At 36.6% G+C, this 25,802-nt stretch overlaps 1 protein-coding gene across 1 annotated transcript; it reads right to left on the bottom strand.

The window, feature by feature from the left end:
• Positions 1-3,731: 3,731 nt before the first annotated feature.
• Positions 3,732-24,875, bottom strand: slou (homeodomain transcription factor slouch). The gene is made up of 3 exons (XM_028322287.1): positions 24,433-24,875; positions 5,511-5,836; positions 3,732-5,010 (listed from the first exon to the last, which is right to left on the bottom strand). Exons 1-3 carry the CDS (start codon positions 24,725-24,727, stop codon positions 4,762-4,764), a joined length of 870 nt encoding a protein of 289 aa, XP_028178088.1. The 5' UTR covers positions 24,728-24,875; the 3' UTR covers positions 3,732-4,761.
• Positions 24,876-25,802: the final 927 nt, after the last annotated feature.

Consider the following 25,802-nt stretch of genomic DNA (forward strand, 5'->3'; position numbering starts at 1 on the left):
GCTGTAATAGGGATGAGCTTGTGCAATATCTGCTAAACATACTTTTTTGAACTGTTTGATTTTTCCTAAGATTTTGTATAGTGCAACAACACTACTTTTACAGTGGAAAATTAATTAAGTAACTTTCCTGAACAAGCCTTTTTTGTAGAAATGTGTCTTTTAATATTAGTTATTGGTGTCAAAAAATCGATTGAATTTCATACTTACGAACTCTTAATTTTTCTTTTGCATGGTGGTTTAGTGATGTGTAATAAAACAATTGTACAACTTGAAACTATTTTATATCAACATCGAATTTGTAAGTGGGTCGTCCACGGGCTACATGTATTTACAGCATTGAGCTTCAACTTAAATTAAACTATGATATTAAATAATATACAAGACTATTTACAATTTTATTTCATCCGACAATAAAGAAGTTATGAAATATTTTTTGGTTTCGCTTAGAAAGACAATTTTTAATGAGATACTTGTAAAGTCTGACAAAATAACTTAAATAAAATAAAAACTTAAAAATATTTTTTAGTATATTTTTATAAGGTGATAGGATAGGTAGAGTTAGTTAGTACACAATAAAATATGAATTAACTTAATCAATATACAAAGTAACGCTGTGATAATAATGACAAGTAAGTAATTACCTGTCTAATAATATTTTTTTCTGTAAAAACTCTGAAAATTTAAGGTCGAGGTATTGAGAATAAGCGTGAAAATTATATTGTCGTTACATACTGGCTGCTTAGAATTGGCATTTGGTCGGCATAAAAAGAAATGGTTTTTAAGCCTGGCTGAGCGCTGAAGGCATTCTCATATAATGAGGACTGTCCATTGCACCAGTTAGGGCGCCGAATACTCTCGTCAAAATTACAAATATGAAAATTGTAATTCCGAAATCACTTCGCTCTGACGTTTATTTTTGTAGTTACTTTGCCCCGTGAAACGGACTTTGTCTAGGCCTTGTGTAACTTGCTAAACGGGACTATTCCCACCTCTCGTTCCCACCACTGCAACTCCTGTGTAGCCAGGATCTACAGCTTGACCGTCATGAAAACCCAACCAATGAAGGTGAAGTTTGTCCCGGGCGAAAGTTAAACTGTCATTGGACCCGCAACGAAATTAATCAGAAAAACATAGGAGGAGTTCGAAATTAAGGTTCGACTTCCCTCCATTGCAAAGCGGATGACAGGTGACAAACAAAGGTTTAAACCTTAACATCTTAACATTCGCCAGTGATGCCAACTGTTTGAACGTAAATACAATAGCGTCAGTAAAACTGCGCTTAACTCAGTCTATGCCTGGGATTTTTTTTTTTTTATTTGTGGCAACCAAACCTCTCTGGGAGGTTTATTTCTGCCAATGTCGAGTGAAAAATATTGACATAGTTATCAATAGAACGTGGGTGTTTCAGTTCTATTGATTTTTCATGGATTCCGTGGAGTTAAGTATGCCCGTAAGCAGGTTTCGAGACGCCACCGGGTCCAAAGCGGGTTGTTCATACGACAACCCACTCGACACTCGTTGCGCGCTCAAATTCGAAGTATTTCAATGTTTTTTATAATTTATCACTTCACTGCACTTTAGAACACAAAATAACACCAAATTTGTACACTAAAGTCCATTAAATAATAAATTGAAACCATTAAAACAGATCGACCATGCTTCCCGTTCAACTACCCTCCATGGAATCTATGCCTGGGATATGGAAGCGGCACGGCAGAGGTGACATTGACATATTGTGACGTGACAAGTCATATAATTCTGAAGGAGATCTGGAAGTCTCGCTGACGTCTGACGTTACAAAAACTCCCTCCCGAGCCGCTCCATTCATCAAGTACTGACTGAGTTATGAGACCTGTGGGTCTAGACAAAGTGCAAATTATAATCGCCAACCAGTCGAAAAGTGGTCGAAAAGCCCCTTTTTTGTATGGAGTTTTGACGGATTCGATTTTCGATTCGATCAAAAAGTGCGTTTTGTCTAGGGGGGCTGTAGGTATAAACGCTGCGATCTTTTCACAAGTGTCATGCCCTCTGTGTGTCAGAGTCATAGAGACAAGTATTTGAATTTACAATTTAAAATTTTGTGAAAAAGGTAGAATATTTATAATAATAACTAAGAATTATTCGTTGTTATACAAAAACTATCTCGTAACCACCATACCCAAATGCTCGAGTACTAACTATAAAATATGTTATTTTGGCACAGATCCAAGCACTTAAGTAAAAATAAAGTACATTAACACTAAACTACTCGTTGATATTTACAACACTCTTTGTACATTTCTTACCTTAAGACTAACTTTTTACATAATTGCGAGAATATTAATTAGAAATTTTGTCGTTAATTTAGTTATCTAATGAAATTGCAACACCTTTTTGAGGGTTGATTTCACAACATTGCCTTTTACATGTTCATTAAATAAATATAAAACAGTTACAGAAAATTAGTCACATAGTAATACTATCTAATTTGAAAGGAAATTACAATATTTAATTGCGATAATTATGTCAATGCGGCCTACCGTTTTTGTGCTCAACAGTTGGCACCTCTGGTGAATGACAGGTCTATACAGTGGCGCCATCCTATGAATGCAAAATGCGATAGAAGGTACTGCTTTGGTGCCACTGTCTTAGCCAGTACCTAACGAGTGACAAGAGTCATTCTACATTGGCGCCAACACTTGAGTGCTAACAGTTCATTAGAACAGATAGTAGATACNCTTAATGAGGACTGTCTATTGAACCACTTTTGACGCCGCCTATCCCTCTTGTCAAAATTACAAATTTGAAAATTGTACCTAATTCCGAAATCGCTTCGCTTTGGCGTTTATTTTTGTATTTACTTTGCCCCGTGAAGCGGACTTTGTCTAGGCCTTGTGTAACTTGCTAAACGGGACTATTCCCACCTCTCGTTCCCACCACTGCAACTCCTGTGTAGCCAGGATCTACAGCTTGACCGCCATGAAAACCCAACCAATGAAGGTCAAGTTTGTCCCGGGCGAAAGTTAAACTGTCATTGGACCCGCAACGAAATTAATCAGAAAAACATAGGAGGAGTTCGAAATTAAGGTTCGACTTCCCTCCATTGCAAAGCGGATGACAGGTGACAAACAAAGGTTTAAAACCTTAACATTTTAACATTAGCCAGTGATGCCAACTGTTGAACGTAAATACAATAGCGTCAGTAAAACTGCGCTTAACTCAGTCTATGCCTGGGGTATGGAAGCGGCAAGGGATGGGTGACATTGACATATTGTGACGTGACAAGTCATATAATTCTGAAGGAGATCTGAAGTATCGCTGACGTCGGACGTTACAAAAACTCCCTCCCGAGCCGCTCCATTCATCAAGTACTGACTGAGTTAAGAGACCAGTGGGTCTAGACAAAGTGCAAATTATAATCGCAAACCAGTCGAAAAGTGGTCGAAAAGCCCCTTTTTTGTATGGAGTTTTGACGGATTCGATTTTCAATTCGATCAAAAAGTGCGTTTTGTCTAGGGGGGCTGTAGGTATAAACGCTGCGATCTTTTCACAAGTGTCATGCCCTCTGTGTGTCAGAGTCATAGAGACAAGTATTTGAATTTACAATTTAAAATTTTGTGAAAAAGGTAGAATATTTATAATAATAACTAAGAATTATTCGTTGTTATACAAAAACTATCTCGTAAACCACCATACCCAAATGCTCGAGTACCTACTAACTATAAAATATGTTATTTTGGCACAGATCCAAGCACTTAAGTAAAAATAAAGTACATTAACACTAAACTACTCGTTGATATTTACAACACTTTTTGTACATTTCTTACCTTAAGACTAACTTTTTACATAATTGCGAGAATATTAATTAGAAATTTTGTCGTTAATTTAGTTAATAATGATATTGCAACACCTTTATGATGGCTGATTAAACAATACTGCCATTTTAGATGTTCATTAAATAAGTTACATAAAACAGTTACAGAAAATTAGTCACATGGTTGTAAATCAAAGTATTTTACTATCTAATTTCAAAGGAAATTACAATATTTACTTGCGATAGTTCAATGCGACCTACCGTTTTTGTGCTCAACAGTTGGCACCACTGGTGAATGACAGGTCTAGACAGTGGCGCCATCCTGTGAATGAATACGATACGATAGTAGGTACTGCTTTGGCGCCACTGTCTTACGCCCGTTTTCACAAACATTACTATGAGGTCTCACAGCACAGTTCGTGATTACGGGCGTTAGCCAGTACTTAACGAGTGACAAGACTTATTCTTGTACATTGGCGCTAACTCTTGAGTGCTAACAGTTCATTGGAACAGAAAGTAGATACTTTAAAGATGCCAAAGAGTGTCCGGTAGATTTCGGAATATGATTTTAAGTTTTGGATGTAATTTTAATATTTCTGACACAATAAAATCATTATCCAAAATTTTACGGCGCTTTCCTTATCCATACATATCACAATCGATTCATAATTTCACTTAGACAATTTCACTAAAAGCACTAGTAATGTTAAAAAAATGTTTAATAAAATCTAGACCGAAACTGTCACTGGCAAAATTGTTCACTAATGTTTTTCGCCAACACATGTTAGTGATGAACCTTTTATGCTTGATTCGAAGAATATCTTTCAAAAAAGATAATTTTTATCATCACCTTGTGTTCTGCCAACACCTCAACACTAACTGTCACTGTCACTTCAATTTGACAGACCGCACGGGCTGTCATTTTCCTTATCAACCCTAGGATCCTGGGACCCTGGGCGCTGCCACAATCACGTGTGGGAATGTCCCAGACTCCCATGAGAATGGTGGTGGTTCGCTGCGAGGTGGTGGAAGTATGGCGCGTAGGGTCCCGGGCCTGTGAAGGGGTAGGGAACCCCGTGGGAGTATAGCAGCCCTCCAGGGTAGGGGCCGGATGGGAACCCCCCAGCTGAGGGGGGCGGCACGGTTGGGCTGTTGACGTCCATCCCAGGGTTCTGCTTTTTCCACTTCGTTCTGCGGTTTTGGAACCAAATTTTGACCTAGGAACAAAATGTACGTTTTAAAGCTCTTTTTGGTTTGTTTCAGATAAGTATAGCAACAATTTGACTTTTGGTGTATAAATTGGTACGTGCAGACAACTGGAAAAGTTATAGTTAAATGGTTCGTCGTTAAACTCAAAATCCTAATTGTAACAAAGACGTGTTGCGAACATGAGTACTTTGGGTGTCACGAGCTATCTGACGCTGACTGTACCAGTTGTCTGAACGTGCAACAAAACAGGGTGTTCATTTCTGAAAATAATTATTTGTAAAATTAAAAAGAAGATCATAAATGACACAAGCAAGAACTTAATTTCCAAATAGGTAATCTAAGGCTGGGTTGCACCATCTCAATTTAACTTTGAAAAACGTCAGAAATCTGTCAAACTCCATACAAAAAAGTACCGGTTATCGTTGTAGTTACGGTCAAAGTTAGATGGTGCAACTCAGCCTAACTAAATTTAATTTACATTCTAAAAAATAAGACATTAGATCCGTACCTGTGTCTCTGTCAAACTCAAGCTCAGCGCCAGATTCAGCCTCTCGCACACCGACAAATACCTCGTGGTCTTGAACTTATTCTCTAAAGACACCAGCTGTTCGTACGTGAAGGCTGTCCTCGCCCTTCTGGGCTTGGTGCCTCCTTTAGAATCTCTGCTGGAAGACCCAGACTTTCCTTTCTTGGAGCTGGAGCTGGTGGGACTCTTTGGGTCCCCATTCTCGTCCAGATCGGATTGGGTAAGAATGTCGTCATCCATGTTGGAGGTTTGGTCGTCGGTCTCCACATCGTCTGCTTCCAGGTCCGAGTGTTGGAGGTGGTCTTTGACTGTAACAAAGATAGACAAAGGTCAGTTGAAGTTTGAAATAAATATTAGGTGGGAGAAGTACGTAAATATAATTTATAACAGATAAATCAAATCGACATTTTCATTTAAAACATCATCTTAGGCTGAGTTGCACCACCTAACTTTAACCGTGACTTCAACGATAACTGGTGTATTTTGTATGGAGTTTGACAGATTTTTGACGTTTGTTAAAATCAAAGTTAGATGGTGCAACCAAGCCTTATTCTTGATTTGACACTGGTAAACCAGTCAATTAATTTAATCTAAATTTCTTAGACTGGCTTTATATTGCCTTTTGTTTTTTTTATGAGGCAAACGAGGTTTCAAAAGTTACCGAAATGCCTTTGCAGACAACAGTGACGAATATAAATATCCAAGACAGCAAACTATAAATATCGCGATATTTTAAAACCCATAAACGGGTTACATAAATCACGCTATTTTATAGTTTCCTCATAACGCTATTTTCATAAAAAATTTCATGTTTTCCAAATGATATAATGGATGTGTCCGTTTCCTGTTCCCATCAGATTTGTTGCCAGTGCGAAATAGTTTTAAAACGGCCATTAATTTTTAATGTAGCAACATCGGTAGCGGAAACATTAAAGTATAATTTACGATTGTTTCGCGTTTAGTAAAATTAGTATTATTTGGACCGCTAATGGCGGGAGGATGTGTAAATATTAGCAAATTGGCTGGCAGTTTATGTCGTTAGTCCGCTCGTATAAAACACGATACAATTCAGTGGAAACGAGACGAATAATTGGGAAAAATGGCGCGTAAACAGATTATATAACTCGATAATGTATTAATGAGCCCTCAAATATTTGCAAATTTTCTATTATTCGATTACATGAAAGCTTTACAGACCATTTTGTATAAAAAAAGTGCAAAAACTCTAGTTCGTCGACTCTATAAGAAAATATGACGTAAAAAATGTAGAGTCATTTATTACTCTGAGAAAGTGGTTACTCTCAAACATTGTTATTCCAGACAATAAAATTAAAATTCTAGAACGGTTTCCACTGAACCTTTCATCTCCAAGTAACATATTACAATTTTATTACCTCTCAAGACAAATGAAAACATGCTATCGGAAACTCTTACTGAAAACGGTTAAACCTTTAGGTCGTATTTGCTTGAGCTGATATTTGAAGTTGTGTCTTAACGGTGAAGAATTTGAGTCTAATTGGGTGTGTAATGGTTTGAGTTTTATGCCTTATTGCCTAAAGTCGGGTGTCCACATCATGCAACACGAATTAGCCCGATAAAATTACGGGCAGATGGCGCTGCTGAGTGATATATGGAGGCCACAGTGAATATGACGAAGAATTAAGTATATCAAGTCGTAACGATCCCTGAAATGTGCACTTATTTACTACTTTTGTAACAAGAGCAGCGACAAAATTTTGTGACAACACCTTCTCTTTATAATATAATAAATACACAGTACATGCAGCCTCATAGCTAGCTGCTAAAACTGGCCACGAAAGTAATCATCTCAAATATTCATCACGTTCGTAAAAACTAATTTACTCATTAATTTAAGTTTGCGTTAGTTGTAAAAATATAATTTTATTGTAAAAAATATTTACTCATTGTTTCTCAGATATACAGGTAAAATTGATTCTCAAATCAAAATATAAAATTGAATACATACATAGGCCCTTTCCAGGGCGCTTATACTATTAGTAACAGGTGCTTTATTAATCGAAATTCATAACTTTTTTATCTATGTTTAAAAAATCTCTACTGTTTGCTAAACTGTGTAATGTAATGATACGTATGCATGGACGATAGCACATCAAGACAAGCTCTGTGCCATCCTATATTAGAAATAAGAGCGACTTTACAGCGAAAATGTAGAGTCTAAAGTGCTGTCAACTGTACAATCTTAAATTAATAATGTCCGAAGGTCAGTTCTCCATCGAAAGATATATAGAGATGGCATTTAATGGCGTGGAAAATCAGGAGAGGAAATGAGAGCGTTATTTATGATGAAAAGTGCTGTAGAGTCGTAAAATTATTATTATTATAAAGAGCTGTGGTTTTCTGAATAAAGAAAAAAAAAATCTGTTTCAGAATTTGATTTTAATTAAGATGACTTCGTATGAGATAAAACTGCCTGGATTGCGCCGTGAATGCTTCAAAGTAAACTAATAAGAACGTTAAATCCAGTTTAAATTAAGTATAGAAATTAGATACATAAGAAATAAGTTACTTTCCTCATTATCAAAATGATAATAATTCCAAAACGAATACCTACCTACAATTAAGTGTAAGTTAACGTCAAAGCAAGCTTTGTATTATTTTTACATTCTCTTTACATAAAGAATCGAAAATTTGACAAAGCGTCAAATCTATTTATTTATCATCTATTCTCACATCATTTTCACCAAGTAAAGACTATTTAAAAATAAAATATTTATTTTCACTTTAAAATTAAACATGGATTATTTTAACTTATTTTTTTTCTATTTTAGACAATTTTTTGCACACTTCTTATTCGGGCACTCTTGTCAGAGTGGTCGTGGTTGCGCTGACGAGGTACATGGTGGGGTGATGTCATCTCCGAGGGTAGCTCTCCTGGCGATGTGTTTCCATTTCTGACGGTTAGAGGCGTCGCGAGTACATTGGACCATGGTGGATTTTTGCACACACCTGAATGATAATGTTCATTACGGCTGCATTTAACTATACCCGATAGCTGAAAGTTTCAGCTGAAGCCAAATAAACAATGCGCGTACCGCGTGAGCCGTTAGTCCGTCGCTACGCGCGCCACGCGCTAATCGCCTTCGCGCTATATTTCACTCCGCGCGACAGCTGATCAACTATGCCGATTGTAACCTTAGCTCTGACGTAGTAATGAAGTTGATTAGTCGAAACTAATATACGTCGGGCCAATATGAAGGCAAACGATTGCTATTTATCGCCGTGCGATAATAATAATACATTAGACCTCTTATTAATAAAAAGTTACACCTAGGATGAACGATGATGATGATTAATTTCCATACTAAATGACAATTTAAGCCAGAGTTTAACTAGGGTGTAACTTTTATTAATAAGGGGGCTAGGGTATTATACAAGTAAATGATAGAGATTTTAGAAAATTTTCCCGGGGCTGTCTATGGAAGTTTTCCGGCGAATTGTCACACTTTTATCTTAATCCACGTTCCAAGTCACTGGATTGAATTTTCAAATATTTTTTCTTGGGTCATTGGGCCCACCGTCAACGTGCATGAAAGTTCTAAGTTCAGAACCAATAAAAGTACAGTCGGTCAGTCAAAGTTATTAATTTGAGCAAAAAGAGCGTGTTTCGGAAAAGAATCAAGACTACGCCCTCGAATAGAGTATCATTTTACTGAGTTGCACCACCTAATTTTGACCGTAACTTTGACGGTAACCGGTGGTTTTTTGTATGGAATTGACAGATTTTTGGTGTTGTTAACGTTAAAATAAGATGGTGCAACTCAGCCTAAGCAAAAAGAGCGTATTTAAAAAAAATCAAGACTACACCCTCGAATCATTTTACATCTCATCTAAGCCTTATGAAGCTCACTATATTTACCAAAGAAAATTTCAGGACTACGCCCTGAAATATACACTCGATCTCGATCCCTTCAGGATGGTGCCCTGAATAGCACCCTTACACGATGTACCGACCCCCAAATAACGCAGGGTAGGCAAACATCGGCGTGAACAAGCCAGCTAAGTTGCAGGGATTTACAGGTTTGCGGGGAGACCGGGGCTGGGAGGCTGTAGTGCGTTGTGCGGAACACGATGTTCATAAATATGTTATTGGAGCACTTTCAGGGGAAACAAAGCTTGACTACGGGAATAAGTAAATTTTGATACACTAAAAGCTCAGTCTACTATGCAGGCTTCAGGCTGGTACAAGATATTATGATCATACAATACATATTGTGCAAAGTATTTTTTAAATGACATTACTTTTCAATCTTCATAATGTAAAATTCTCGTGTCATTGTATTTGTAACCAAACTTCTCCGAAACAGCTTGACCGATTCTTAGGAAATATTATGTGTATATTCAGTAGGTCTGAGAATAAGACATAAACTATTTTTCATGTCCCTAGGTAGCACTGCTAGTAAATAAAGATTCATTTATATCTGGCAAAAACAGTTACCTAGTCTTCGTTTTCAAAGGACATAATAAATACCAAAAGAAAGCCTTGGTTCATGATTTAGAAGCTACTAAAGTAAGATGTTATAATAAAGGTTTGAGGAATCTGAGGGACAATAGGTCATCTGGATTTCTTCTCCATCATAGGAATCTTATCTTAAAGTAGCATGAAACGGAATGATTGATTTCCATATTCCCTCTCGATCGATCGAGACAACAGAACCAAATGAGTGCACTTAGTCAACCCTCCGGGCCCCAAATCCGCCGAGGAAAGCACTTGTAATCAAGCCTTTATTAATTACAAACTTCGACCGCAGCCACCCCACCCCGCCCTCCCCTTCAAGCAATTACCATCTTTAAGCTCTGTTTGCTAAAGTTAAAAATCCCAAAACGGATCGCTATTAACCCAAACTCAGCCTTATCTTTTGGGCGTAAGCTTCGGAAGCTTCAGGCTATTATGTACAAGCAATATTGAGCTTACTAGTTGGTAAGTTAAGGTGGTTTTTTGGTGGGGATCTGTTGATGGCAAACAAGAACCATCAATTTGTTAAATGAAGAAAGTGGAGAGTAATTTTGTGCCGGATCGGTGGCGAGGCGTGTTCGCAAATGGAGTCTAGTAGTGTTTCAGTTGGGGAAGTCTTAAATGCGATATTATTCACGCATATAAGCACTTATTACTTGGTTAGTTCTTGGGTGAACTGAAATTGCGTCTACATGATACATTTTCGTGAAAGAGAAAAAATGCAAGCATTCGAGTACGGCAGTAGACACCATTCTGTCACAAAACAAGTGGTTATTGATTGTTTTCATTTCTTTTATTAATTTTGTAGTCGCTAATCATATTCCAAGTTACGTCTGTCTTTGTTAATCATTGAAATTCGCAGATATAAAATGATCATTAATACTTAAGAAAGAACACAATTTATGACGGTTTCATATACCTAGTGCAACACATTTTTTCAGTGAGACTTATTTAACGTAATTAAGATTGAAAATATTGTCGTCAGCTTCCTTCGCCCTGATCATCACTTTCTATCAAGTGAGATGCAGTGGAAGCTTCCCTGAGTAGTTAAAAAAATTATAAGTTAGTAGTATAGACCAAATTTAACTAAGATTCTGAATACACGATAAAATAGCATTGATTTCAAGTTGTTTACAAGATGTTAACGATCTATAACTTCTCAATTTCAAAGTATTTCCTCTCAAAGTACTTAACTCTTCGGAAGGATTAAAACAATAACTCCTTCCCAACCCTCCAATACCAGGGAATTAAAACAAACTGTACCGGAAGCGGAAATGCGTGTTAACGAGGGTTTTATGTTGGCAACACTGCGCGCTGACTTTTTAATTAGCCCCCGAATTACCCTGAATTGCGTGATAACTCCCTGTTCTTTTACGAGAATACAAATTGGTTGGAATCTGTGTAAAAGGGGTAATTATGACCAAAATAACCTGAACACAGCTCTGTAAGTCAACTTTTGTACGGAAATAGTTAAATTATTCTACGATCTGAAGAAATTCGTCTCTATTTATCAAATCTTAATTATGTCTTTCTAGACAATACCATAAGTGATGCAGTTTCTTACACGAAACTTGTACTTATAATGTTACAATACATTCACTTACTTACTGCAGTATAGCAAGAGTGAAACTTTGTAGGTAATACTGGTAATACACACTGCTTTTACTTGGAATTGTCATTCTCACTAAAATGTCTCTGGGGTGGTGGCGTAGTGAGGCGGGTCGTTACATTCCCTCTAATATGGTCGAGTGAAGCGATGGCTGGTTCACTCGTCATGTCTNTCAGCCATCACCCTTTATCAGATTAAATTGAATTTGTAATAATTACAGTTCCAGCTCTGCATATCCCATGATTTGTCACCTCTATTCTTTTACAATAAGTTTTCAGATTGATGCTATTCGCTTTCTCCTGAGCCTGAATGCAGAATTCTCAGAATTTAGAAGGGATGCAGCAAATAGATTTCATGACGGTCTAATCTTTGTTTGTAAGCTTTACAGGAATTTTCTACACCCTCTTTGACGTTTGGTATCACTTCAGTGGACTTTGTAAACAGGTCGATGCCATAATGTCTACATGAGTCTTAGGATGCATTTGTATTTTGTTTGTTCTCCAAGCTTCTTCTGCCCAGTATCGAGTTACTGTTGGACAATCTCATCTTCTTAGGGCAAAGTTAACATGGATAGATTTTAATGGTATTATATTAAAATTAATTAATGATTTAACATATTAATATCAATTATATTAAGAGCGTTTACGCGAAGCGCGGCGTTTCAAGGGGCATATCATTGGAAATGATTCGCGCGCGGCGTTTTTTAATGGTTTTCAAATGTTTATAGCAAAACAATAACAATGAATTATGTATCGTTTCAAAGTAAATATTTTAAAGAAGATGTTATTTTATTATATTAAGCTATTTTTATGTTGGATTTTTGAAGAATAATGGTGTTAAAATCACTTTGATTTTTGGGTATTTCACGTTCTTTGAATTTGTGATTTCTTATTGTAAAATGCTGAAATCTAAGAATTTTCTCAATTAACTATTTGCCTTAGGACCTATGCTATAGGATATAAGTGTTTGTTATATCGTTTTCACAGTATTTTTATAAAAAATTTCAGCTTGTTAACTGACGCTAAAGTGGAAATTTGAAAACCTGTGTGAACTTATCTTGATAGAATTCTTAAATACTAAACTAATTGCAATATTTTCTCAATTAACTATTTAGACGACGAAATTGCCTTAATTTTTTTATGCCTATAACATATTTGTAATATTACTGGTTAATGATTGTAACGAGTTGAAAAAGTACTGTTTTTGCGCCAAACGGCGTAAACGCTCTTAATAGTAAAAATAAATATCTGGTACGAGACATGTTTCACGCAGGGGACATCTTCTGGCCATCAGGAAGCCCCGATTTCACTCCAGCTAACTTTTTTTTGTGGGGTTACCTTGGGGTTAAAATATACTCTAAAATCCAACAACCATGCGGCAACTGAAGCTGAACATTTGTCATGAAATCGAATCTATTTCGAGGTAACTATAACGAAAGCTTTACAAAATTTTGATGTCAGATTGGAATAAAAGTCCGTAAAGTTGTTATGCGAAAGTCTAGGTATTTTATAATCATACTTATTCAATCGTGAGTGCAATTTGTAGGTAATAACTTCATACAACGGTGATTATAAATATATGGTAATTAGTACATGGAAATTAGAAAACTATAGTTTTTCTTCAAAATTTCCAAGATCTGAAGGGTATGCAAATACTGTCTTACAATAACGTATGGAGGCCAAAATACTGATTCTACTTAAATCAACAACGAGGATCTACCTTCAAAAATCTAGTTTAAAAATAAGGACATGGTAAATAGAAAAATTGAAAACCAAAGATATGGTAATTATACTCTTACGCAATTCATCGACGGTNCATTTGGCAAAACATACTTTGCCAAACAATAATTTGCTAAACAATAATATGCCAAAAACGACATTTGCGAATTAAAAGTTTGCAATAAGTTGTTTTGCCATATGAGAATTTGCCAAATGAAAATTTGCGAAACGTTGTTTGCGATGTGATAATTTGTGAAACGTGTTTTGGCCAAACATTAGTAATCCGCCGTTGCCACAAAAAAGAAAAATCGTCGCTGTAAAAAATGGCGGCAGTCACCGCGCGGGAAAATCTCCCGCCATAACTGGGGAGGATACACATTTTGCTGAAAATTTAGGACAATTTAATTCAATGAATTTAAAAACATTAACTTTTGTCAAAATATGCGTTAAGTATACTAATAATTAATTATGCAAATAGTATGACTAATAACACGACTAACCGAATAGTTAAAGGAGTAATTATTCTGTTATGTAGGTATAATATGTTATGGATAACATGGTGTGTTGTGTATGCAGTACTTACCATACATTTTCCAGCCGAAAAAAGAGATGTAACTAACAGGTGATGTCATAAAGAGCTAAACACTGTGGAAATTAACCCATTATAGACTAGCGGTCCCATATGGTACCACTTTTTTGTGTGTTTTAATTTGGCTCTATACATTAATACATGAAAAGATGCAGTGCTCTGATTGATGCAAATCGTAGCCAATAGATATGGTCTATGCTTCTAGGAATAAAAATTGACAGTTATTCTTTTCAGTTGTGTGTAATTAATGATTGAAGTGAGCGCATCAAAATTTTCTCTTAAAAATTGACGCGCCATTCAAGTAAGTGATCTNTACTTGCTTACATGTCATAGAACTAACTAAGGGCTCGCGCCGCGCGCGTAAATGATGTGTCAAATATTATTATTTAGGCTTGTGTGCCCAAAAACAAAAAACGTCACGGGAATTAGGATTTTCGCTCGGACAAGCAGTTTTTTAATTCTAATTATTTACAGAATGGTTCTATTGAATAGATATTTTGCCATGCATAAGACAATCTTTTATACTCTTTAAAATGTTGAATGGAGTAAACCAAATCTTTACGACATAAAAATTACAGCCAACTTTTAACATTAAGTCGGTGTGCGGACGCGTAACGGTAATTAGAGAACAGGGTTTCATAAAATTAATTTATACACAAATACTTAAAATAGAGGCCTATGATTTAATGCACAACTGGATAGGGTTGTTAAGTAACATATAAAAATACTTTCATGTATCTAATTTGTCATTTTAAACGATTTAACAGCCCGGACACGCAAAAACTAGCTCATCTGAGAATGGCCGTGATAACTACAATATTTCAACTATTTATCACTCGACATTGGCAGAAATAAACCTCCCAGAGAGGTTTGGTTGCCACTAAAAAAAAAAGCAAGAAGAGTGTTTCGAAATAAATCAAGACTACAAACTCGAATAGAGTATCATTTTACATCTCATCAAAGTCTTAAGAAGCTCGCTACATTTACCAAAGAAAATTTCAGGAGTATGCCCTGAAATATACACTCGATCTCGATCCCTTCAGGATGGTGCCCTGAATAGCACCCTTACACGATGTACCGATCCCCAAATAACGCAGGGTAGGCAAACATCGGCGTGAACAAGCCAGCTAAGTTGCAGGGATTTACAGGTTTGCGGGGAGACCGGGCCTGGGCGGCTGTAGTGCGTTGTGCGGAACACGATGTTCATAAATATGTTATTGGAGCACTTTCAGAGGAAACAAAGCTTGACTACGGGAATAAGTACATTTTGATACACTAAAAGCTCAGTCTACTATGCAGGCTTCAGGCTGGTACAAGACATTATGATCATACAATACAATATATTGTGCAAAGTTTTTTTTAAATGGCATTATTTTTAAATCTTCATAATGTTAAATTCTCGTGTATCTGTAACCAAACTTCTCCGAAACAGCTTGACCGATTCTTATGAAATATTATGTGTATATTCTGTAAGTCTGAGAATAAGACATAAACTATTTTTCATGTCCCTAGCTGAGAAAAACAGAAAAACAAAACAAAAACAGTTACTTATTATAATATTAAAGGACATAGTAAATACCAAAACGAAGGCTTTATTCATGATTCAGAAACCACTAAAGTAACATGTTATAATAAAGGTTTGAGGAATCTGAGGGACAATAGGTCATCTGGATTTCTTCTCCATCATAGGAATCTTATCTTAAAGTAGCATGAAACGGAATGATTGATTTCCATATTCCCTCTCGATCGATCGAGACAACAGAACCAAACGAGTGCACTTAGTCAACCCCCCGGGCCCCAAATCCGCCGAGGAAAGCACTTGTAATCAAGCCTTTATTAATTACAAACTTCGACCGCAGCCACCCCACCCCGCCATCCCCTTCAAGCAATTACCATCTTTAAGCTCTGTTTGCTAAAGTTAAAAATCCCAAAACGGATCGCTATTAACCCAAACTCAGCCTTATCTTTTGGGCGTAAGCTTCGGAAGCCTCAGGCGATTATGTACAAGCAATATTGAGCTTACTAGTTTGAAAGCTAAGGTGGTTTTTTGGTGGGGATCTGTTGATGGCAAACAAGAACCATCAATTTGTTAAATGAAGAAAGTGGAGAGTAATTTTGTGCCGGATCGGTGGCGAGGCGTGTTCGCAGATGGAGTCTAGTAGTGTTTCAGTTGGGGACGTCTTAAATGCGATATTATTCACGCATATAAGCACTTATTACTTGGTTAGTTCTTGGGTGAACTGAAATTGCGTCTATATGATACATTTTCGTGAAAGAGAAAAAATGCAAGCATTCGAGTACGGCAGTAGACACCATTCTGTCACAAAACAAGTGGTTATTGATTGTTGTCATTTCTTTTATTAATTTTGTAGTCGCTTATCATATTCCAAGTTAAGTACGTCTGTCTTTGTATCATTTAAATTCGCAGATATAAAATGATCATCCATACTTAAAAAAAGAACATAATTATGACAGTTTCATATACTTAGTGCTACATATTTTTTCAGTGAGACTTATTTAACGTAAATAAGATTGAAAATATTAACGTCAGCTTACTTCGCCCTCATCATCACGTGAGATGCAGTGCAAGCTTTTCCAGGTAGTTAAAAGAGTTATAAATTAGCAGTAGGTATCTAGGTATAGACCAAATTTAACGTAAAGTGAACTCAGTATGACGAAACTAAGCAAGAAACTAATTTTGACAATCAAAATTGTCACGTTATCGTTGAATTCAGACTGCGAATCTCGAATTTTATCGAATACGCAAACGATTCGAAGACGAAAGTTGTTCATGCTAGAGGTACTGCATACACGATAAAATAGAATCAATTTCAAGTTGTTTACAAGATGTTAACGATCTATAACTTCTCAATTTCAAAGTATTGCTCCCAAAGTACTTAACTCTTCGGAAGGATTAAAACAATAACTCCTTCCCAACCCTCCAATACCAGGGAATTAAAACAAACTGTACCGGAAGCGGAAATGCGTGTTAACGAGGGTTTTATGTTGGCAACACTGCGCGCTGACTTTTTAATTAGACCCCGAATTACCCTGAATTGCGTGATAACTCCCCGTTCTTTTACGAGAATACAAATTGGGTGGAATCTGTGTAAAGGGGTAATTATGACCAAAATAATCCTAGTACCTTTCTGTAAGTCAAAGTTTGGATGGAAATAGTTTAAATAATCTACGACCGACGACTGGGTAGGGCACATAGTACGCAGAACTGACGGCCGATGGGGCAGCAAGGTTCTGGAATGGAGGCCACGTACCGGAAAACGCAGCGTGGGACGTCAACCCACAAGGTGGACCGACGACCTGATAAAGGTAGCAGGAAGGCGCTGGATACAGGCCGCTACCAACCGTGCGATGTGGAAGTCATTGGGGGAGGCCTATGTTCAGCAGTGGACGTCCTGTGGCTGAAATGATGATGATGAATCTACGACCAGAGGTTTGTCTCTATTTATGAAATTCTCAATCATGTCTTTCTAGACAATACCGTAAGTGATGCAGTTTCTTACACGAAACTTGTAAACTTAGGGCCTTATTACAAAAAAAGTTAAACCCGGGACAAACACTCTGGTTTGAAATGATCCATACTTAAATGTCAATTTAAACCAGAGTTCAAGCAGTCTAATTTCTTGTAATAAGGGGTATGTATATCCCTTATAATGTTACAATAAATTCACTCACTACTTTGCGATCTACTCAAGTAGGTAGACCATAGAGAAGAGAGTTTTATTATGACATTTTAATAAGCTTTAAGAGGAAAAACGTGATAGAGAAGTATTTCAGGCGACAGAATTCACTGCACCTAAATGATGTTTTAGCGAGAATTTCAATGGTTCAAAAACGGATGAAATTAGCCGGGAAATTCACGTGTGAAAATCTTTTGTATGAATTATAAAATTCAGCAAAGCCATCATTGAAATTCAAAAATCGACTTCAGCTATGAAAGAACACCAACAAAACGAAAAGCTCTATATCTCTCGGACACCGCTCAAAACGCTTACCCAGCGAATAACCCGGCATTTATTGCGTCCGGCCCTACCCGGACGCGTCCGACCGGACTTAAAGGCCCAAAAAATAACCCACCCTAAACGCTTCTGGAATTTATGTCCTCGTCTTGACCCTTGCGACGCCTTATTCACCTTTATTTTTATTTGACTGAGCAAGGAACAAATCTTAGTGCAAAGGGGATAATAAAATAATCGTTAGATTCGTTTAGACGAGTCTAATTTCACGGATTGGTGCGCAAAGGGACGCGGCCGTGTAGGGTTAACTCCGTCTCGCTCGCTCGCGGGTATTGGGTAAGCTGTCTCGCTCCCCCGCCGACCAATCGACGTGAATCGCAGAAGTTGGGTATTACCTATTCTTATATTCGGCATTTGTGGGTTTACGTAGTCCTGCGTTTGACATCAAAGATGTTTTAAAGTGGAATCTTTATTCGTCTTTAAAATATTCTGTATGACGCCAAGGCTTTAAGAAAATCAAAAACATAGGTGGGCACTATAACTTCAAATATTTCCGCTTCTGCAGATACAGAAATTAGATAGGTAAGGTATGATGGGCGTTTTAGGTTGTTGTTGTTGTCTTATTGCGAACAAATAGAGACTAACACTGGCAGCTGATATCTCATCTGAATAATAGGTTTAAAAAAGCTTTACTGACTTATTTAATTAATAAATGTTATTATAATATATCTGAATTCTTTGACGATAAATCTAATTAGTTTATGTAACTGTCAAATTTTATTGTTGTCTGACAAATTGTATGCTCTTTGAGCGGAAGTTCCGCTCAAAGAGCATACAATTTGGCGGAACATAGTGATACTACCTAATGTAACATGTCACCATTTTACCTATGATTTACAATAAATGATTTTGTATTTGTATTTATTTGTAGGTATGGCCCACTATGGCCTGCAACTTGACAAAGCACTTTCTCTATTGAACCACCATCCTAGACAGGCATACAGTTAGTGAGATTGCTGGACCCCTATAGAATAATAAATAAAAGTTCATGGAATCTCTAAACTTACATCAATGTAGAGTTTTACAGCTAAAGACAGATGGACAGATAGATGTCGTTAGAGACCGTCGAAATTTAAAATGTTTCTCTGCAATCACCTGTAGACATATTAGATACGTATTTCAAGAAACCATTAGAGTTTCGTGATTTTTTCACACAATAGCCAAAACTGAGCATTCTAACGAGTTTGTTCACTTATTTATCATTGCACCTAAACGTCTTCCGAAGCGTCTTGATACTTGCCAAATTGTCCGCGCAAAATAATAGCACATTAGTGCGATGGACCGTGAACGATTGATACTTTACGTGTCCACTGTCCACGTGAAGTGGGGTTCGAGCAAAAGGCTTATCGTAACGAGATCTTATCGGATCGTAGAATAGCTGGATTGATGTTACGCTGCCTACATGGTTACTAAATCGTAGATGGGTTTAATTTTCAGTTGCTTCTGAAGAAATTTCGAGGAAAATACAAAACCTGCCTATAGTTCTCTCAAGGTTTTCAGGGGTCAGGCATTTTCTATTTATGTGATTATATCTTATCTTATGTAAAAGCTTCTTTAAAACCGTACAGCGCATAATATCAAGTACTTGTAGTTAGGAAACCCTAGCTGAAAAACGGTGTGCTTTATTGCACAAATTAGTGATTTGTTGTTTCTGGAATGATTTGAGGTATAAACTTTATACCATTAATAATTCAATACAATTGGATTGATGGAAAATAATGTTATTGCAATAAGATTAGAAATAAGAAAGCTGTTTCCGTGCTTATTCAATAGAACCAAAGTCCAAAAAAGCAAAACCTGAAAACAGTTTCAAAATCACGCGTAGAGTCTATGAGACTATCAGACGATTTACTCAAAATACTCTTTGACAAAAAATAAAGAGATGGAATTTTACGCCTCTTTGATGCACGTCCAGGGTAACTAGTAGAAACATACCTCCATCCTCTAGAAATCTTTAGATCATTATCTTGTACAGTAATTTAAATCACTGCCAAAAACATGGCCGTTGATTGTAAAATACACAACGGTTTTCAGCATGTCAATATGTTGATAGTCCGCGCAACATTCCTCGCTGCGCCGCGACGTGTCGCCGTAAATCAAAGGCGTGCGCGCGCGCCGATGATAGGTTTACAGCTTCCACACTTCGATTACGATTGCACAATTGATTGGACGATGGTATGGCAGGGGAATTAAGATTTTAATTAGGTGTGGCGAGGTTGCAAGTATTTTCTGATCTTTTTAAAATTATGTTCTACCTGTAAGCATTTTTAAGAGATTTTGGACTTTTTTTCCTGATTGGACACACAAAAATCACTTGTTTTAGAGGTCCCACTTTGGTCAAAGCGCAAAATTAGAAGGCTTAAATAAAAATTGATGTTATCGAGTGCGATGCCTAGTGGCTTTGCATAAAGCTGACTTCATTTTTATTGATTTGTACATTTTAACCATAAATATACCTACTCAAAGAAGTAGTAATCACAAACTGCAAATGTAAGTATCATTTACTCCTCTAAATTAATTAAGATAAATTATTTTGGTAAAGATTGATTAGGTTTCAGGGAGAGGCCCTGAAACTCTCTGTCGTGAAAACAAAACATTGAAAACATTACCTACATCAGTAAGTAAATAATATATAACATCAATTTAAGTTATTTAATTGTTTGTAAGCACTTGTCAAACTGATAGAGCAAAAAATCATGGGACATGTAAAGGCTTCTTAAAAGCTCAAAATTTGATAATTTGTACGTACTTACTAATTTATACATTTAGGCCAAACAACTAAGCCAATTATTTTTTAATCTCGATACGCTAAAGCATAACTTTCCTAAAACCGAACTGGATCAACACTTCGGTCCATAAATCAGCGTCCTGCGCGTCCAACATAATTCACCGCGCAGCCGGCCATGACGACAGCCTAACAGCTTCCCACTCGATTGAGATGCATTCTCATATTAAGATGTGGAAATAATACTTAATGTTATAGTTATCTTCATCAAGAAACATGGGATTTAATGGATAAGGCTCTTTTGAAAGCAATAAAAGCTATGAAGCTTTTATGAAAAAAGCTTTATAATTTTAGGGATCTTGTTGAGGTACTTATGTTTTGTAAATTCCTAAATACAAACTGTTTCCAGTCATCTCTTGTGGCTTAGTAGGTACATAATTAAGCTACTTTGATAAATGTTAAGAAAAGGCAGCCCATATCCTCGTTTTTTTTTTACACACTAAACTGGTGGTACATTTTTGTTCTAATTTCAATCGTAAACTAGCAATGATATCTGTAGGTATATTTATCAGATTTTAAAGGCCTGTTTAAGAGGTAGAGTTTCTTCTACTTATTATTACACGCATAAAATTTGTCGATTTTTTTATTATAACAAATTTTTTATCACATAAAGCGATAAGAAACCTATAAAACCATAGTAAGAAATTGCAGGTTTTAACTGCGCGATGTAATTTTTTTTTAACCACAACGAGGAAGCTCTTGGCCTGTATCTCACCTGATGGTAAGTGATGATAATTAAATAATTGTCAATGTGTTTATTTACAATCAGAAATGTTATTTCAGCTGTTTCAAGCAGGTTTAAAATTGAGATGGCTCCTGACCGGTGGTCGTGCGTATAAATCAATATCCAAACAGCCGTGTGCGCCGACAAATTTACTGCTTCCTCGCCGGTGGCACTGCGATTGAGATATTGTGCTTTTATTCGAATAAAGTGGCCCCTAAATTATGGTTATCATCCTTAAAACATTGGGGACAGGCAATTTGAAAGTTTGGAAAGAACAGCGATATGAAAATTAGTAATTTGGCGATTTTTTCAGGGGTTGCGTAAATAAAAACAAATTAGCTAGCATCGCTCAGTAAAAGATATAAAAAACAAATGGAATTACGTTATTAAGTAACTAGGTATGCTTACTTATCAAAATAGATTACATTATTGAATGTCAAAATTAATAGGTCTGCTAAAGTTTTTCTAGATTTTTTGCAATTGCTAAAAAGCAATTCTACACAAAATCTAGAAAAAAATATTATTGTAACCTCATTATTTCGAAGTAAGATCAATTTCAAAATTTAATAGTAGCATTTAAGTTATAATTATATATAAATCACTTATTTTGCTTTTTATACAATTTGAAAGTTGGTGTAAAAACGACTCTCTAAAATAGATAGGTATCTGAAAACTTTTCTAACTGAAACCATTTTTCTGTACCCATTCATTACACGCTCAGATCATAGAAATTACACGAGTAATTGAGCAGAATAACAATTTCTTGTCACAATAAATAAATGCCGGCGTTTAATAAAAAACTGATTTGCTTTAACAAATAAATAATAATTAGACCACTTTTAAATAGACCAAATAGGAAATGCCATTATGCTCTTGATTGAGTACGTGACATACGGACAAACCTTTTGTACAGCTATCTGTGTTCAGTTTAATCAATTTGAGGCTTTATTTCGTTGAGATAACGGTATTGAACGTGCAGTTCGAATCACGGTATCAATAAATTGGTAATTGGTTTCCCTGACACTCTTGACGTCTCTATCATGTAGTACGTGACGATGACTTTTTGCTCGCTCACATAATACAGGGTGTCCCATAACAAAGTTGACGCTTGACCACCTTAGATTTCTTCGCAACGACTAGACCCAACGCCCATATGTTTTCAAATTAATGGACAAAAGACAAAATTGTGGGTGCGATTGAGTATGGTAATTTCGTGCAAACGAAACATTTTTTTAAGTTATCATGCTTCGTTGATAGTACATTGAATCAAAATTCCGTGCTATGAAAATGTATGGTGACGCTTTAGCCGTTTGCCGCGCGTCTCTCTCGCATCCGTCGGAATCACCATACATTTTCATATTGCGAATACAGCGCGCCGCGATCTACGAAAATTATAAACTCTTTTATACCCGACTAATTTTGATGATTTCGGTACAAATGAACCGTGACAGCTGCCCAACGATGACACCTCTTAAGTCTGACACCAGATTTGTTTATTGAACTCGTGATACCTAGGTAAGGAATATTTCATCAACGAAAAGTTTCATCAATGTCCATTGGAATTTTATTTTTAATACTGCGTTACTTAGGTACATGTTTGCATTTAGGTACTTACAACAAAAGAATAGTAGATTTATTTATTCATCATTCTTTATTGCACTAAACATTTTATAACAATTTGCGAATTTAATGCCTCGGAATGATTTTATCTATTTTCTATAGTCTTTTCACTTGTCACGGATTTTGAAACACCCTGTATATTACTTTATTGAAAGTGAGTGGCTTGTCAGCACCCGTTAGCTTCTATTTAGCAGCCTGAGCATAGAATCGAGCCTAAATAGACCCATTGTCGAGTAAAATACATTACGGTAAAGCGAAAATAGAGAAGGTTCTTGTAAACGATGTATAATTTGTATTATCTTAAAAAAGTTAAAATATCTACGTCTAGATAAGATTAGTACATTAGATAAAATAAAATAGACTCATTGTTATGTAAAATAGATATAGCAAAAAAAAAGGAAATATACTTAGTAAAAGAAGAAAGAAGTAAAAGAATAAAAGAAGACGATGCATATTTGTTTTAATACGTTGACGTTCAGTTAAAATGATTATTTTTTAATTAAAGTTTCCTAATTTTTACGGCACTAACTTTAATCCAATAAAATTTATTGCAGTGTATTATTTATAAGTGTGTCTTATAAATGAAGGCACTATTTATACCTACTCTAATACAATATGTTTTTAATATTTTTTTATGTTCTGCTTATCAAAATCTGTAGATTTTTTTAGAGAAATAAAATTACAATATTAATGTTGCTCTACAACTTTACTATGATAGCACAATACACTAGCAAGTTGTAGATATTAATTAAACACATTTTTGCATTAAATAGACTTTACTGCGATAGAGTTCATAGCACTTAATACAATCTGATTAATTCAAAAAACAGTAAAACAAATACACTAATAATTCTTAAAAAAAATCCATAGCAAAAAGATTTAATTGACTACAGTAGAAACTAGTTAAGTGCAGTAAGTGCAGTTTGTGTTTTAATTAAGTCACTTTTCTTTCCGTACGAGTTCGTTGTTCAAAACTTTCACAAAAACTAGTGAAGTTGCATTGGCATTATTATTTGCACAAATAATGGCAGAAATTGAGAAAAAAACTGTAACATGCTATAAAGACAAAAATTTGTTCGTTTCGTTCGAAAAAAAAAATCATGTTATTTCTAGTGTCTCTACCTACGGTTTAGTAATTTTACTGGACTATATTTTATACACAGCACCTTAATTAATTTATCTGTGTCATAAAAATGATTCGCATAAAAATGGGATTTACAAGAACTGAATGAGTTCCTACCATAATTTTTTTAAATCTAATTTGCTACCCAAAAACACGGACTCTCAGAAGCCGAAGAAAAAACAAAACAATATCTAACCCTAAACTCACCGGAGTCACTGTCATCCCGGTCGTAGTGCGGCCTCCAGTACTGCTCGTCGTATCTCAGCGGCACCTCGGACCGTCCCGTGAACTTGTTGGGGTCCAGGATGTTCTCCACGGAGAACGCGATGGCCTGCCTCTCAGGAGGCCTGGTCAGCCCCAGCCGCCGCGTCAGGTCCACCGGAGCCGCCTCCTCCACCCCCACGACGTCCACCTCCCCGTTCGCCTCGCATTCCGCCTCAGTCTCCCCATCAGGCTCCTCGCGCCTGTCCTCCGATCCTCGCGCCATCGCGAGCATCGTCATAGCACCGCCTATATCCTGAATACTCGTCGCCAAAACATACGATCAACAACCGTTCGGTTAACACTTCCACACATTCGTCCTCATCAAAGTACGTACGAATTCTTAACCCTCAATTCGCACTGTAATCCCACGTCCGGCGCGGCTGAACATTCGGGCATCACAACACGCTGTCAACTGGCTGGCTAGAGGCGGGCGGGGCACACGCGGTGGGGGCCAGCAGCTCGCGCTCCCGATTGGCGGCGGCAAACGAGGCGTGCCCGGGGTGGAGAAACGTAATCGAGCAATAAGGTTTAAACAATTTCGTTTAATACGTTGAATTATGTAAGAGAGCGGCGGGCAAGTAATCGCGCACAAGCGATAACGCCATTTGCGCTACTTCGTTACGTATTAATGGTGCAGGAAATTGACTTATGAATTTTAGAGGTTGAGGTCGCTGAAGATCGGGCTAAAGCGGCCCCCGGCGGCCGTGCGCGGTTATTTTCCTAGTTAAGCGCTGGAACAATGATGTTTATTGAGTTTTGAACTTAATGGGTTTCGGGCCGCGGCCGCCAGCGATTTAAGCTATTAACGTGTTTGTGTTGCGCCGCGGCTCTACGTGTTTACGTGTACCGTTACGTATTCATAAATGGCAAAAAGTCACCGCATTGTTTTCGTACTACGAACTTGAAATAAATCCTTACAGGATAGACTTCAATTACTTCAAGAAAGAATTTCAGCACCTCTCATGCCTGTTACAAAATATTGAGAGAACTACATTCATATTTCAGCTCTACTTAACTCTTTATGATAATTCAAAGGAATGAAAATTCAAAAATATATTCTTAAAATTCTCAAACACCATAAATAAGATCGACAAATACGTTGGTATAAATAAGTACAATTGGGTACCTAAATAGGTCAAAAAGAACATTTTGAATTATAAAAAACCGCTTTAGCACTTTAAAAGAGTAATAATAAATATTAAATAAGGCCAAAACCGCACCCATTCTATAAGTCTTTTCAGATATTTAATAACTTTTCCCAAGTACTTTACGAAATAAAAGTAGTCGTGATGTCGTGAATTCGTGATGGACCT

Source organism: Ostrinia furnacalis, unplaced genomic scaffold (genome assembly GCF_004193835.3).
Source record: "Ostrinia furnacalis isolate ACB-3 unplaced genomic scaffold, ASM419383v2 OfSCF7606, whole genome shotgun sequence".
In the NCBI taxonomy this organism is placed as follows: Eukaryota; Metazoa; Arthropoda; class Insecta; order Lepidoptera; family Crambidae; genus Ostrinia; species Ostrinia furnacalis.

Coding starts and splice junctions, on each gene's coding strand:
- slou (XM_028322287.1), bottom strand. CDS start 24,727: ATGACGATGCTCGCGATGGCGCGAGGATCGGAGGACAGGCGCGAGGAG. Junction 5,837..24,432: donor CCGGGATGACAGTGACTCCG/GTGAGTTTAGGG, acceptor TCTTTGTTACAG/TCAAAGACCACCTCCAACAC. Junction 5,011..5,510: donor TGAGTTTGACAGAGACACAG/GTACGGATCTAA, acceptor TTTTGTTCCTAG/GTCAAAATTTGGTTCCAAAA.